At 51.9% G+C, this 16,042-nt stretch overlaps 1 protein-coding gene across 1 annotated transcript in view; it reads right to left on the reverse strand.

Moving 5' to 3' along the window:
• The window catches only part of Wnt3 (wingless-type MMTV integration site family, member 3), a 44,522-nt gene that overhangs the window by 8,024 nt on the left and 20,456 nt on the right, over positions 1–16,042 (reverse strand). The window contains exon 2 of the mRNA XM_013033262.1: positions 1,739–1,980. Within this exon, the coding sequence (XP_012888716.1) occupies positions 1,739–1,980 (242 nt within the window). The remainder of the gene's footprint in view (positions 1–1,738; positions 1,981–16,042) is intronic.

The following is a 16,042-nucleotide window of genomic DNA, read 5'->3' on the forward strand; positions in this document are numbered from 1 at the left end:
CAGCCGTGGGGGAACCAAAGGGGGACCCGGGCTCGGCTCGCCCCTTCCAGCCAGCCAGCCAGCCACCCACCCGCGCCTCCCGGAAGTGCTCCGCCCGAGGGCGCTGTCCCGGGCCCGGTGTGTCTCGGTGCCACTCCCCGCTGCCCAGCCGGGGCGCACCGCGGGGGAGGAGGGCGTCCACCGAGCCGAACGCGCGCGGGCCGGCCGCGAGTTCGGCTCTAGATTCCCCCGCCAGCGAGCGGGTGCCTTTCCAGGACCCTCATCCCCACCGCTGGGTCTCGGACCCACACTTCCGGCCACCTCCTAAGACAAATCTTCCCCTGCAATTTAGGGGCAAGGGCCTGCGGCAGAGCTTAACAGCCTTGGGGGCGGGTGACAAGCGGTCGGTGGGTCGCGGGGCGGCAGGGGCGCCGGTGGAGACGCCAGGCCCTTTGGTTAAGCGCTACCTGGCTGGAGGTGGGGCTCCGGAAGGCGGTGAGACCGACTCTCGGCTGGATCCGGGACGGGACGCAATGCCAGCCCTTGCCACTTGGCCCCAATTAGGGGCCAAACCTTTTATGTAAACAAGGAATAATTAGCTTTGGTAATGGAAGCGTAAACAGAATCGTCATCCATTGATTTGCTAATTGGCCATGCCTCCCTTGACAATTGGCAGCAAAAGTGGGTCTAACGACCCTAAGCTCCCGAGAGGCCTTGCAGGTAAAGGAAGGTTGTCAGCACTCAAAAGAGTTAGGGGGCTGGGAATGTGGCTTAGTGGTAGAATGCTTGCCCTGGGTTCGATTCCTCAGTACCACAGAAGCAGAAAAAGCCAGAAGTGGCACTGTGGCTCAAGTGGTAGTGTGCTAGCCTTGAGCAAAGGAAGCTCAGGGACAGTGCCCAGGCCCTGAGTTCAAGCCCCAGGACTGGCAAAAAAAAAAAAAAAATTAAACTGTGTAGTCGCCCCTCCCGCTCCCAACTCCTTGCTGCTTGATTGCTTCTCCAATCCTTTCCTTTCTGACAATAAACAGCCCACTCCAATCACTTCTAAAAGGAGGGAGGGGTCAAGCTCCCTGACTTGGATGGCAGAAACCTCGGTGGATCATCCCAGCCAAGGGCCACTAAATTCCTGGACACTAAATACTTATTCCTGGAAGAGCTATTCATCCTCTCCCACAACCCATGCGTTTCAAAATCTTTTGGGGGAGCAAATGTCTTACGCATTCCTGCCCTCTCCACCCCGTGCTCAAAGTCAACCTGTGCAAGATGGTTGGAAGTTGCCCAGGGGCCAGTGTGCCCTACTGATGGATGCACATGACTGTCTTATCGGCATGAGACACACGCTGGGTTTCCTGGGGGAGGGGGGAAGGGCAGAACTGCCACCAGCACCTTGCAGTGTCTAGAGCTCCAGGGGTACCCCCCACATTTACATAACACTTAACACAGCTTCGGGGATCCATCACAAATATCCACTTCAAAAGCACAGATCTCATTGAAGGAGGGTTAGTGGGCTCCTTAGTGCTTGGGCTCAAATCCCAGGACCCCCAAAATACCTCTAGGCTTCCCAGCCCCCAGCAGCACAGGGACCGGTGTAACAGTCTTATAGATCACCTGGTCTGACTCAAGAGGGACTGAAAGCCTGCTTCCCAGGGAGGCTACTAGTCATCACCCTCCTCGGGGTGCCCTGGGTTGGAAGGGTCCCCATGCCCTCCCATCACCCTGCTCCTCAGCCCGTTCCCACCCCCTTCAGCATGGGCAGTACCTTTGTCCAGGACAGGCCCAAAGATGGCCAGGCTGTCATCAATGGTGGTGCAGTTCCAGCGGCGCCCCCGGAACTGGTGCTGGCACTCCTGGATGCCCAGCTTCACACCCTCAGCCACACTGGGCATGATCTCGATGTAATTGCGGCAGAAGCGAAGTTGCTTGGGGACCAGGCCTGGGATGGAACCGCAGAGCAGGGGCTGTGAGCCCAGAGATGTGTACTGCTGGCCCAGGGCCAGGGACCTGCAGGCAGACAGAGGAGATGGCACCAGGAGAGCCAAGCACAGAGCCCAGCACTTCTTCATGAGCAGGTGAGGAATGGGAAGGATGGTGGGTCTGATCCATGGCTCCGGGAAGCCTAAGTGGGTTACCTTTGACTTCCTGGGGAGCACAATGAACTCTGATGCCTCCTAACATGAACTCATTTAGCTTGCAAGGGAAGGGAACCTTCAGGGACAACTTGATGCAATGAAACGGACCTGGGACCACAAAGATGAAATTTGAGGCCCAAATCAAGTCCTTTCCAGGCTTTGAGCCCATAGGGTCTAGCCGGTCAACTTCCTAGAGAGACCAAGATTCAAACGCCATAGGGAGATTTTTGGCAATTCATAGGAAGGAACCCCAAACCTAAATGTATGATGGCAACAGAAGCTGCTTTGACCTCAGCTCCCTTGGAGAAAAAGCAGAGAAGCACCAATCCCAGCAAGGAAGTTGTACACCTGTGGGGGTATGTTCACCCATACACATGACACACACATGTTCATACATATAACACATGGCAGACACCACCGTGCAACTGTCCCCCAGTCGCAAGCTTAAGTCAAGAGGTTTCCTGAGTCTCTCTAGGGGAGTTCATGCTATCAGGTGTTTCTATGTGTAGAACTTTCTAGAATGCCACCTCTCCACCAGAGATTAGAGCTAGGCTTTAGCATAGATGAGGAAAATGAGGCCAGGAAACAAGTAACCTGCCTCGATTTACAGGGCTGCAAATCACCCAAGTTGAATCACCATGTCCAGCCACCCTGCCAGCCGCCCCCACACCCTGCCATCACCAGTGAGTGTTCAGCGGAGACCACTGGGAATGGCACCATCCAATAAACACAGGGCCCTGAGTTGCACCATCTCCCTTCCCTCCAAACCCTGCCTCCTTCCTGCTGCCCAGGTCTCATCACTTCTACACTCAGGGGTCAAGGCCCCAGCCCCAGCCCACACCTGCCATTTCTAAGCCACTGAGCTGAACACTTTCCTTAACTTCGCCATACCTCAGTTTCCTCATCAGGAATACACTGGTGAGAGGTGTGAAGAGTAGGAACTTGTGCCTAGCACACAGGAGGTCCTCAAGGAATGGTTATCACTTCCAATACCATGTGGTTAGGTAGGGCTGTCTCCAGCATTCTGTCCCTGCCTTGTCACCAAACTTCAGTCCCTGTTCTCACATCTCCACCTTGGTAGGAAAGAATTGTCAAAGCCTTTCCTTTGCAAAACCAGGAAGGATGTGCCAGCTAAAGTCCAGGTCTTTTTCCTGGAAACTTTGTCCCAACAGACAGGCTTAATGAAGCCATCTGGGATCTGGCTGGCTGTGTGAGGTAACAGAAAGGCCAAGGGCACCAGGACATTGCCAGGATGTTCCCCTCAAAGGTTTCAGCTCCAACCTGGACATCCTGCCAGTCATTAACGAAGGCTCTAGGGCATGAGAATGAGGAGCTCAGTGTGGTGGGCTGGCGTTGGGGCTAATGAGGCTGTGGCTATGGCAGGCAGGATCCCCCCCCCATACACCAGGTGTCCCTGACCTGAGCTCCTACCCACACAAACAGCCATATCTGACACCAATTTAACCCCCATCTCTTGTCCCCATTATTGAAGCTCCCCCTTTCCTGGGAGAGGCAGCACTGAAGTGTGACTGTCCCTGGGACTCGATTTTCTTCGACCCGGTTGTGTCACACCTCTGGGCATTTATTTGCACATGCTGCGCACCTCAGAGCCAGATTCCTGGGGTCCTTCTACCCTAAAGACTTCCACGAGTTCTAAGCTTGAAGTAGCTCCTCCCTCTGTGATTCTCTGCGTTGATTTACCTCAGCTTGTCAAAGTGCTCCACAGATTCTCTCCGTTACTGCCTGGCTGGATGTGCAAAGGCCCCACAGGTAGGAGTATGTGTTGTTCCCATGCTACACACAAACACACACACACATCAGGACACTTAACCTTGGCCTTCCACAGGGCCAGGTGCATGACAAGTACTTGCTTGTGCTCCAGGTAAGGCATAAAGAAACATTCTTCCAAAGAGCCAGTCCGATGCCCTGTGCTCCTCAGGCTTCAGGCCTCCGGAGGTTCCACCTCCACACAGGACAAGACTCCTTGGTTCCGCTGAGGAAGTTACTCTGATTAGGGGCTGAGCCGAAGCCAGGCTCCCAAGGGAGATAGGGGCCCACCTGGCACTGGCAGCTGTTGAGGGGGAGGGCAGAAGGTCCTGCCAGGCCGTCCCAGCTGACCAGAGGCTAATTATACTCAGTTCCTGCTCCTGCTTTGCCCTGCCCAAGTCCCTGCCATCTTCTCCTCGGGGAACAGCTCATCCTCAACCCCAATGGCCTAGACCCAAGATAGACCCAGGCAGTCAGGTGCTAGAAAACACAGGCTGTTCAAGAGTCCTTCAAAGAGGCTGGACTGAAAACACTACTACAGCTCCATCACTCCACTCTTCCCAGTTCGTAGTCCCTATTCCTGACACCACCAGTGGCCAGAGCCCAGGGTAGAGCAACACACACACTTACTTATCTATTTATATTGCAGTTCTGGGATTGAACCCAAGGTTTTTGTTGTGTTTTTTTTTTCTTTCTTTTTTTGTTCCTCATGGGGCTTGAACTCTGGGCTCTTCAGCTCAAGGCAAGCACTCTACCACTTAAGCCACAGGGCCACTTCCAGCTTTTTCTGTTTATGTGGTGCTGAGGAATCAAACCCAGGGCCTCATGCATGCAAGGCAAGCACTCTACCACTGAGCCATCTTCCCAGGCCCTGTACCTAAGGTTTTGCACCTCTTAGAGCTGCACCTAGGCTGTCTAGGCTGCCCTCCAACTTTAAATCCTCTTTCCTCAGTCTTCAGAGGGCTGGGATTATAGTCATACATCACCACACCAGGCAAGTCTAGATTCTGAATTAACTTTCTCAATTGACACTGAGTGACCCACACCTGCCTAGTTGATTCATTCCAAACCCCTGCAGGTGTGGGCTAGGCACCCATAGCAAGTCCCCACTCAGGGTAGGCTAGTCATGTGTGGCAGGGGTTCTGCCATATCATACATTACCCAACCAACCAGGGGCCAGGCACCCACACCCGGGGTGTTTTTGCTTTATGTTTTTAGCTTAGGACCTCCTAATATGGATCTTAGAAGCTGGAGGGGACTCACAAGTCACTTAGTATTGTTTGTTAGATTTTTTTTTTTGAGTGCTGGTATTGTGTGTTTGTTTGTTTTGTTTTGTTTTGTGCCAATTCTGGGGCTTGAACTCAGGACCTAGGTGGTGTCCCTGAGTTTTTCTGCTCAAGGCTAGTTTGCTAGCACTTGAGATAAAGCTTCTCTTCCTGCTTTTTTGGTGATTAATTGGAAATAAGAACCTTATGGGCTTTACTGCCCAACTAGCTTTGAGCCATAATTCTCAGATCTCAGCCTCCTTTGCTGATTAAAGGCGTGAGCCACTAGCACCCAGCTTCTTAGGTATATTTTCCAAATGCCCTCATATATAATCTCCTTTCTGTCCCTCAATATAAAACAGATTTTAAAAAAAAGAAGAGGACCCATTCTTCAAAAGGTTAAAGACAGGGATGGCTCTTTGGTTCAAGCAGTAGAACTCCTACCTAGCAAGAATGAAGCCCTGAGTTCAAACTCCAATACCATAAAACAAACAACAACAACAAAAAAAAAAAAAACTCTTTTTTTTTTTTTTTGGTCGGTCATGGGGCTTGAACTCTGGGCCTGGGCGCTGTCCCTCAGCTCTTCAGCTCAAGGCGAGCGCTCTACCACTTGAGCTACAGCGCCACTTCCGGTTTTCTGGGGTTTACTGGAGATAGGAGTCTCACGGTCTCTCCTGCCCGGGCTGGCTTTGAACCTCGATCCTCAGATCTCAGCCTCCTGAGTAGTAAAAAAAACCTCTTAAACCCAGAATTAGCACAGGATCCAGGATAAACTTGCTTATGGTAGCACTACTCACTGTCATCAATAACAGATGTAAAGGTGAAATGTGCATATAATGGAATGGTCAACAACAATGAAAAGAAAACTAAATTCTAACACTTTACAATATGGATAAGCCTTGAAAACATTATGCTATGTGGAATAAGCCAGACATTGAAGTAAAAATATCATATGGTTCTATTAACGTGAAGTATCTAGAACAGGCAACTGCATAGAGACAGAAGTAGAGTTGAGGTGAGTAGGGGTTGTGGAGAGGGGAAGGATTTACAGTTTTTGTTTCAGGAAATAAATAATGGTCACGATTGCATGATGTTGGAGTATACGTATTACCACTGGACTGCATGCTTAAAAATGGTTAGAATGAGCTAGGCATGGTGGTACACATCTGTAATTCCAGCTACCTGGGACTCAGAGACCGGAGGATCATGAGTTGGAAGCTAGTTAGCAAAAAAATTTAAGACTGGGGGTGTGACTCAACAAATAGAACATCTGCATGGCATGCTTAGATCCTGGGTTCAATTCCCAGTACTAGAAAAACAGAAAGGTTGAAATGGCAAAAGGTGGGGGGGCAGAGCTAATATACTTGGATCCCCAACACTTGAGTTTCTCCTCAGCTCCCCGTGAGCTGGTCTGGTCCAGTCCCTTTCTTCTCTGTATAGGAAGCTGGAAGCCTAAGCAGGGTTTGATCATTTTCCTAGTGACATAGGTGGCGGGAAGGGGGCAGATGTCCCCCTGCTCTGACTCCTCACTGAGCGCTAGCCTGGGAGGGTGCCGGGGAGGGTAATGAAGGTAGGTTCTCAGAAACTTCTGTAGGTTTAGACACAGAATGGATCTAAGAAGAACCCAGGGATGCAGGCTAGCAAAAGGCTCTGAGCTCCCCTTTTCTTTCTCTGGTCTGGGCTGAGTTTATGGCTAAGCCTTTCCAAGTGATGCTTTTGCTGGGGATCGTGTGCCCCTTGTCTTCCTCATGAAAGAGGCCTAGCCATTCCGGCCAGTCCTAAAGAATGGATGCTGTAAGTTTCTCATCCAAGCAAGGACCTAATATCTCTTAAAACAACGAGTGTGGGTGCTGGGAGGGAGGCAGAGCCCCATTTTCATGCTCATTGGTTTTTCTCCTTGCAATGACCTTGCTGCCTGCATAAACCCCACAGGAGCTTGGCATGAAGTGCTTCACTTGCTGACTTCTGGGAAGCAGTAGACAGAGACCTAACCTGTCTCCTGGCCCAGAGAATTGGCCCCCTGGCCTGGGCAGTAAAGAAACTTCCAGACAGGGAAGGAAAAGCTTGACAAATGAGCAAGAAGTAAAGAGTCAAGCCACCACTTTTCCACTGAGATTAACAGGCCACTGATGGCTGGCAGATATCATGAAGAGAACCCCCTTAGGTTCTGGGGTACACATGCCCTATAGACTGGGAAGGGACTGGGCCTATTGGGCCTGGAGGCAGCCTGACCCTTGAAACTTCCAGGGAGCCACTCCTAACATGGATGACCACTTAATCACTGGGGCCACTTGATCTGAGGCTTCGGAAGGAAGCTTGTGACAAAGGACAAGGAGGGACCTTACTCAATGAAAAGTTGCCACCTTTCTTCCCTGAGCACAAGCCTCTGCCTTCCCGAACATGGTGGTGTGGAGCACAGGGCAGGGGACTGCTTCCCAGTGTGGTCTAAAGGCCTGCAGAGGCCCACTAGACACCCATAGGCACCTCTCAAAGAAGTGGGAGACACCTTAGTGGGGAGGTGAAAGTCTGCTTGTAAACACAGTCATTCACTGCCTGTTCCCTCCCCGCACTTACTGAGTGACGACTCGGAATCTGGCTGAATGCCAGGTGCTGGGAACGAAGAGATGAATGAAGCCACACCTGAGGGGCACCAGAGACCAGGAGGCAGCTGTCAACAGTGGCCTAACAAGCCTGTTTGGAGCACCTGTCAGGTTGGGGCACCATATGTGCATAGGCCATGGTCTGAGGTCACTGTGCACAGAGGTAACTGCCCTGGGGAGCGTGTGTGACTGTCAGCCCATCTCTGTGAGCAGGGTGAGCAATGCAGGAGCAGCCGTGGAACAAGTGGAGGTGGTTGGGGATCTCCCTAAGTACCCCTGACAGGGAAATACCCTTGGACTAGGAGGGAACAACAGCTGGTCTATTATAGCTGGAGTCCTAAACCTTACCAAAGAGCAGAGAAGGGACATGAAAGGGGCCCAGCTTTATTCTGGTCACCTGACAGCCCTTGAAGCTTCCCGAGCTGGACTTTGGACTATTGATCAGTTAGTCATCTGTAAAACAGGACAAGAGGTAGGCGCTGGGGATCAAAGGCAAGAAAACAGCTGGGAGACTGTGTGACACTTGATGTCAAAGATAGTCTTCAAACCTGGTAGCAAATTGGAACCACCAGAGGCCCCAATGCCACTGCTGGGGTTGAGTTGATTAGGCAGCTTGGCCTAGACCCTCCTGGCTAGGTTAATGGGTGTGTGGATTTTACAAACATAGCAGAAGCCAGGTGCTCGTGGCTCATTTCTGTAATCCTAGCTACTCAGGAGGTTGAGATCTGAGGATTGTGGTTCAAAGCCAGACCAGGCAGGAAAGTCCTTGAGGCTTTTATCTCCACTTAAGCATCAAAAAAAGCCAGAAGCAGAGCTATGGCTCAGGTGGTAGAGCATGTCGACCAGTAAAGCTCAGGAACAACGTCTAGGCCCTAATTTCAAGCCCAAGGATGTGTACGTGCTCACACACACATGCGTGCATGCAAGAAGCTGTGGCTAACTGTTAGAGCTGAGGAAGGAAAGTATAAGGATGTGTTTGAGCCAGGACAACCAGGAAGTTTGTTCCAAAACTTGGAACAAATGGAGCAAAGCATCTTGGGAACAAAGATGAAGGAAAGTTTGTGGGCTGTTGATGCCTGCAGATACCATGGGCAGACAGAGGGCAGGTACAGTGCCAGAGGCAAGAGGAAGGAAAAGCAGGTGGCTAAGACATGTAGATTCAGAGATCTTAGTTCAGAAGGCAGGGCTGAAGAACACTTTAAGCCTGATCTTCCTTGAGGGGGACCTGAGGGAGGCTAAGCCAGCTGCAAGCCATGGAAAGAAGGGTCCCAGGATGGGAGCTGAGAGGCTGGCTCAGCCTCTCACACCAGCGGTCAGTCTAGAAGCTTAGGCCAAGAAGTAAAGAGAGAGAGAGCCAAGAGGGGTGATGATGCCTGCCTGTAATCGCAACATTCAGGAGGGCAGGGGCAGGAAGATGAGTTCAAGGCCAGCCTGGGCTACATAGATCTATAAAGTAATAAGATAAAATAAAGTAGGTGAAGAGAGCTCTTTCAAAAGCTTTCATTGTAGGCAAATTGGCCATGTCGGCTTCTGTTCCTGCTCCTCATGGAGGCACACCCCACTTCCTCTCTCCACTGCTTGCCTGTTCCTCTCCCTCTTTGCAATCAGTCTCTAGTTGAGACCACCCGAAACCACTTCAGTCCTGTCCTCAGCTGGGTCCTCGAGGGACTGTCCCCTCTCTGTCCACCTGGGATCCATTTCCCCCCTTCACTCCTTTCACCTAGCCCGAGCTGTCCAAAGCAGCAGTTCCCTCTGGGCTAGTGACCAGGTTCTGGGTCTGCCTCTGAAGCTGTCTCAGTGGAACTCTAGGCCTTCAGGTCTCAGCCAGTTCTTGTTGTGTCACCAAGATCACTATGAGCAAGGCAGGGGGGAAAAGGTGGCGGAGGCCTCCAGGAGAATCTGGGGAGAATAACCCAGGCTGCAGGCTATACCAGCAGTGGAAAACCCATGTGCACAGGAAAAGAAAGCCCCAGAATAAAGCCATTCCTAGCCAGGTGCTGGTGGCTTATGCCTGTAATCCTAACTATTCAAGAGGCTGCGATCTGAGGAGCACAGTTCAATGCCACCCCAGGCAGGAAAGTTCATAAGACTCTTATCTCCACTACCAGAAAATTGGAAGTGGAGCTGTGGTTCAAAGTAGTAGAGCACAAAAGCTCAGGGACAGTGCCGGAACCCTGAGTTCAAGGCCCATGACCACCAACAACAAAAGTTATTCCTTCTTATGGGAGCAGCCCTAAAAGCCCACAACTCCCCCCTCCCTCCTCCTTCCTCTCCTTCCCTAAGTACTTAGGCTCTCTGTTCCTGACCAAGCCATCCTTCTGCAGTTTGTGAATGACTGGCAACTCCCTTCTGCCCACTCCTACCCCACCCAACTTCTAGAAATTCCCTTTCAAGGCTAAATGAGGCCCTCAAAGGAGAGGGTACACCTGCCACAGATCCTGGGAGCCCAAAACAGCCCCCTATCTGGCTGCGTGGGAGTCAGAAAAGCTGTGGGCACAGGTATAGGAAGCCAACAGGGTCAGCCAAAGCCTGAGCCCCATCAAGGGGAGGGGGGAGTGCAGCTCTGCCTCCATCCAGAGCCCCAGTAGGCTCTCTGGGGGGCAAAGGGAGGGCTGGGTGGGAGGGCAGAGCCTGGTCAGGAATGTTCCAGCTTCTGCTATCCCGGTGGCTCTTGGCCTGCCCTCAGGCCCACTGATCTGATCAAATGTGACAAGACAGCCTGAAAAATGTTGAAACTTGTGAAACGTTAAAACCTGTTTTTTGTTGTGTTATGAACATAAGCCTCCCCACCCCCCACCAACACAGAAAGGCGGAGTTGATCAGGATGGAGAAAGGAGGAGGCAGTAGACAGGAGGACTGTCCCCTTTGGCCAAATTGAAGGGCCAGTGGGGAGCAGGCCTAGGGAGGAGAAAAGAGGGTGGGAAATAGAGGGAAGGAAGGGGTTCCAGAGAAGTCAAAGGAAAGAAGAAAGACTGTGAGAAGAGGGGTGTGGGCAGCCCTGGCCTCCTCTTCCAGGGCCCCTTAGGTTTGGGTATCCTCAGAAAATACTCTGTGTGTGTGTGTATGTGTGTGTGTGTGTGTGTGTGTGTGTGTGCGCGCGCCAGTACTGGGTCAGTCTTGAACTTAGGGCCTGGGCTCTTGCTTAACTTTTTTTGTTTTCCTCAGAGCTGGTGCTATACCACTTGAACCACACCTCCACTTCTGGCTTTTTGCTGATTATTTGGGAGATAAGAGTCTCTCTGAGGCTGGGAAGGTGGCTTAATGATAGAGTGCTTGCCTTGCATGCATGAGGCCCTGGGTTCGATTCCTCAGCGCCACATAAACAGAAAAGGCCAGAAGTGGCACTGTGGCTCTAGTGGTAGAGCACTAGCCTTGAGCTGAAGAGCCCAGGTACAGCGCCCAGGCCCAGAGTTCAGGCCCCACGACCAACCAAAAAAAAAAAAAAAAAAAGAGTCGCTCAGACTATCTTGGAACTGTGATCTTCTGATCTCAGCATCCTGAGTAGCTAGGATTGTAGGCTCCCAGCTAGAAGGTACTTTGACCTTCAAAAAGATTTGCCCAGAAAGACTCAGTGGGGGTAGGGGTGGGGTGCAGGAAAAAGCTTGAGTGCAGTAAGTCCAGAGAGAGTTGGAGGGCAGATCCTGCACCTCAGACCTGTTCAAGGTCTCCTTGAAAAGTGCCAGGACCACAACCTGACAGATATTTGCAGAGGCAACAGCTCCCCAAGATGTGGGCCGAAAGCTGGCCGCCATTTCTCTAAGCAGTTCACCTCCTACTCAGCAGATAAATAAGCTGCTATGCTTGGCCTCTGCCCTCAGACACGCACAGTTATGCTCTGTATTACGGAAGAGGCAATCCAGGGTGTCAAAGACCTGCTTGGAATCACCACATCTGTTCCCTACAGTCTCTATGACACTCTTAGCTCCCTTCAAATGGGTCCAGTCCTGGTAGAGACATTCTGAGCATTGAGGAACTGAAAGCGTCCAGTGTCTTTTGGGTGCTCAGAAGGCAGATGCATAATAAAGGCCTATAGAATAGAAGCTTCTACCTTGCTGGCCTCTGGCTAGCTGGAGGACATAGGAATGCCCTGAAAAGACACCAGAAGCCTTCTGTAAACAGCCACATATGCCCAGTGTCAGGTCATAAAACACCAATGCTTGATGGGGCCTTAGACTTTAGCTAGGTTGGTTTCTGGTGGAAACTGAGGCCCAGAGAAGTTCTATGACTTGCTGAGTGTCCCTCATTGGGCTAAAGGTAGTGCAGGGAGTAGAGCTTAGGTCTTGTGACTCCTTTGTACCAGCCAGAACTCTGGCTCTCCTGTAACACAGAGATCTTTGTGGAAGCCTCCCAGAAGGCTGGGACTCTATTTAGTGCCTGTGTGTTTCTGGTCTAGTTTGTATAAGACATGGTCTCTCCCCAGAGGAGGAGAGACATTCTTGAAGTGACCACTGTCTGTAGAAACTTTGAGAAGTCCCATCTGGGGTGGGAGCCTTGAGGAATGGGAGTGTGATCAGAGGAGGACTGAAAAAGGAACTTCAAACAGCCATGGGCTTTGGGGTCCCGTCTGTACATCCTCTCCACTCTCTGGACTTGCTCATTGGCTCTTCGCACCCCCCCTCCACCAAGCTAACCAATCAGAATTTTAATTTAAACTTTTCCTAAAACCATCCTTAATTCACCTGAACCTTATGCCACTCCTTACCTAAGACAAGTGTTGGATCTCTTGTTTTACAAACAGCAAAATGAGAGCCTTATCATCAGGTTGCTTGTTCTGGGGAGCCAAGTCAGGAATTGGCCCTGTCTCCATCCCATTCTCCCCTTCAAGTTCAGTCCACAAAAGACACGACAGCCGGCCAAGCTGCCTTTTCTCACTGGATTCCTGTTCAATCCCCTCAACATCTCTTGATGTCTCCAGTTTAAACTGTCCTCCATGGTCAGTTTCCTCCAGTCTTTATATACACTATAGAAGAGCTGAAGTGAATTGTCCAGGCATTCTGTTTCTCTAGGAAGGCTTAGACTTTGAAGAGGAGAAATTCTTTCACTCATTTGTAGCTACTGAGCCAAACACCTAGTTCACTAGTGGGCACAATACACAGATGAAGCCCTCCCCCTGCTTATCCAGCCATTCTTCACCTTTCCCAGAACCTGCAGGCTGAAGCCAGGACAAGCTGAGAGCAGATATGCTGTGCTGATTCGCGGAGCCTTTTCCCCAGCTGCAGGCAAGCCCCATCGTCTGCAAAACCTTCCATCAGCAGGGAGCAGCTGCCTGGTGGAGAGCTGACTCTCCTGTACTCTCCAGGGCTCCTACGCCCCAGGAGCCATCATCCTGATTTCTTATTCTATCAGCATTTCTACTGGGCCACTGGTAGCTCAGAGATAGAGGGGAGGGACACTTGTCTCCAAGAGCATCCTGAGAGCCGAGGCAGGGGCCTGGATGCCTCCTTCTCTGCCTTATATCCAGCTAGCAGTGACCATCAGAGCTGGAACATTGAGAAGCTTGTCTCTCTCCACCATCCTCCCTACTCCCTTTGACCCTACCCTTTGAAGGACCAAGGATACTCATTGCCTGGCTGGCTGCTAGGGCCAGAAGTGAGCAGTGTGCTATAGCAATCAAACCACTTTAGGGAGCTTTGCAGAATCCAGACACCTGGGCTCCAACACAGACCTGCTGGACCAGACCATCTGGGGAGGAGTCCAAGAAATTGGCTCATTAAAAGAACTCCCCCAGAAGGGTGACAGTAGAATGGGAGATGAAGCAATAGGAGGTACCCAACCTCCCCTATAAAGTGCACTGACCAAAGAGGTTTCATCTGAAGCTAGCATGCTTTAAGAGGTACCCTTGAGCTGGGGGTGTGGTTCACGCCCAGGTAGAGCACCTGCCTAGCAAGCACAAGGCCCCAAGTTCAAACTGCTTTGTATCATAAACCTACCAACAAAACCCAAAAACCGAAGCCTAACTTACTTAGAGGTCACCTTCTACCCTCAGGAAACATGACTAGAGGAACAAGCCAAAGGGCACTGTGGTGAAGCAACTGACCTGAGAACCTAGGACAGTACAAAAGATTACAGACCTGAACTCTTCAAAGAGCCAGTGTCATTTTTTTTTAAGTGCGTTGGGCCCAGGGAGAGATAGTTTAGATTAAAATGAATTTAAGGCCAGTCCTGGTGGCGCATTTCTGTAATTCCAGCTATTCCAAAGGCAGAAGTAGGAGGATCATAGTTTCAGGCCAGTCTGGGCAAAAGCATAAGACCTTATCTCAAAAACCAGCTAAATGCAAAAGGACTGGAAGGCATGGCTAAAGTGGTAGAGTTCTGGGAAACAGAAGGACAACAACTTAAGTGGCACAACAATCCAGTGATTAGAGCCTGCTTTGAAAATGCTAGCCATAAGACATTTGAGACAATTGGGGAAATCTGAGACATTATGAATTGTTAATGATTCTCTTAAGGGTGGTTGTGGTCAGAGGTCAACCTCACATTTTGGAAATGTAGTGTTTATGATGACTATATTAAGTTCAGCAAAAACAAACTCGAGTGTGTGTGTGTGTGTGTAATACCCAGGCTTGAACTCAGGGTCTTGCACTCTCACTTGGCTTTCCTGCTCATGGCTGGTGCTCTACCACTTGAGTCATGGCTCCAGTCCAGCATTTTAGTGGCTAATTCGAGATAGCCTTTTGGACTTTTAGAGCTGGCTTAGAGCTGCAATCCTCAGATCCCCTCCTGAATAGCTGGGGTTACAGCGAGGCCTCCCCACCCAAGGGGAAGGGGCCTTTTTCTACTATCCTGATTCACTTTCTTCCCGCTGGTGTGGAGGATGGAACTCAGGACAGGACCCAGACGCAGGCCACCCTGGGCCCCCAGAGCAATGTTCACCTTAAACTTTCAACAGACTCGGGCCAAGGAGTCGGGAATTTTTTAGAACCGGCGCAGGGCTGGAACTCGGGGGTCTTGGGTGCAGCGGGACTGGGGGTGCAGCGGGGTGGGGTGGGGCGCAGAGCTGCAGGGGCGCGGCGGGGCGCCACACCCGCGGGCGTGGGGGAGGGGGGACGGCCTGGTCCCCGCGCTGCCTTTCAAGGTGGGCATCTCCCCCCCCCACTCCCAGGAGTCTTCCTCACGCCCCCTCCCCCCAGGACGCAGGGGAGGGCGCGCAGGGGAGGGCGCGCAGGGGAGGGCGCGCAGGGGAGGGCGCGCAGGGGAGGGCGCGCAGGGGAGGGCGCGCAGGGGAGGGCGCGCAGGGGAAGGCAGTCAGCCCGGCACCTGGACTTCCCCGCCCTCCCGGGAGGCTCCACGTTCAAAGCGCAGGCGGCTCCTCCCTCCCAGCCGGCTCCCCAGAGCGAGCCTCGACACCTTCCTTCCTTCGGCAGCACCTTCGGTCCTTTCTTGGGGGGCGGGAGGGGTGTCGAGGAGCCTTGTCACGGGTTGCCAAGCTTACCGGGATCGAATCCCGCCCCAGCAGACCACGCGGGACAGCATGAGGGCTTCCCGCACGCAGGGGTGCGGCGGAGGGGCGGCAGGGGCGCCGTGGGTCCTGGCCCCTGGCTGCAGGGTGAATGGCCTCACCGTTCACTGCACGGATGCCCGCCCCTCCCCTTGGCCTTTGCTTTTTGGTTTCATGTCGGTCTTGTGGTTTGAACTTAGGGCCTGAGCACTGTCCTCCAGCCTTTTCTCTCAAGGCTGACACTGCTCTGCCTCTTGAGCCACAGCTCCACTAATGACTTTTTGCTGGTTAATTGTAGATAGGATTTGGCAGGACTTTTCCTGCCTGAGCTAGCTTGGAATGGAGATCCTCAGAGCTCAGCCTCCTGAGAAGCTAGAATTACAGGGTGGGAAAGGAAGGGCTCCCTCCATCAGGAGAAGGTTGAGGAGCACAAGGCAAGATGGAGGGGGAGGGGAATGGGGAGAAGGGCTGGGTCTTTAGTTGGGTCTCTTCTGCCATCCCCAGCTGTTGCTCAGTTCTCAGTACCCAGGGTCTACCTGCCCTTTCCTTTCCAGCCCCTGACACTCTAGTCCTCTCTCTCCAGTCTCTTTCCTGGCTTCTCCACAATCTCCATCTTTACAACCATGGCAGCAAGTTGTCTTTGATCAACAGCACAGGAGTGAAAAGTGTTTGGACATGTCCCTCATCTCCATACACGTAGGCATTACATGTAGGTATAAATCACAGGCTGGCCTCCCTGCTCCTATTTTATGTGCATTGCTAAACGCACCCTAACATCCACTGAAAAAGGGAAAGATTAAAAAAAAAGTGCATTGCAAAAAAAGTCCTGTCCAAGACATTCCTCCCCTCCCTTCCCCTCCCCTT

Source organism: Dipodomys ordii, unplaced genomic scaffold (genome assembly GCF_000151885.1).
Source record: "Dipodomys ordii isolate 6190 unplaced genomic scaffold, Dord_2.0 Scaffold165, whole genome shotgun sequence".
Lineage (NCBI taxonomy): Eukaryota > Metazoa > Chordata > Mammalia > Rodentia > Heteromyidae > Dipodomys > Dipodomys ordii.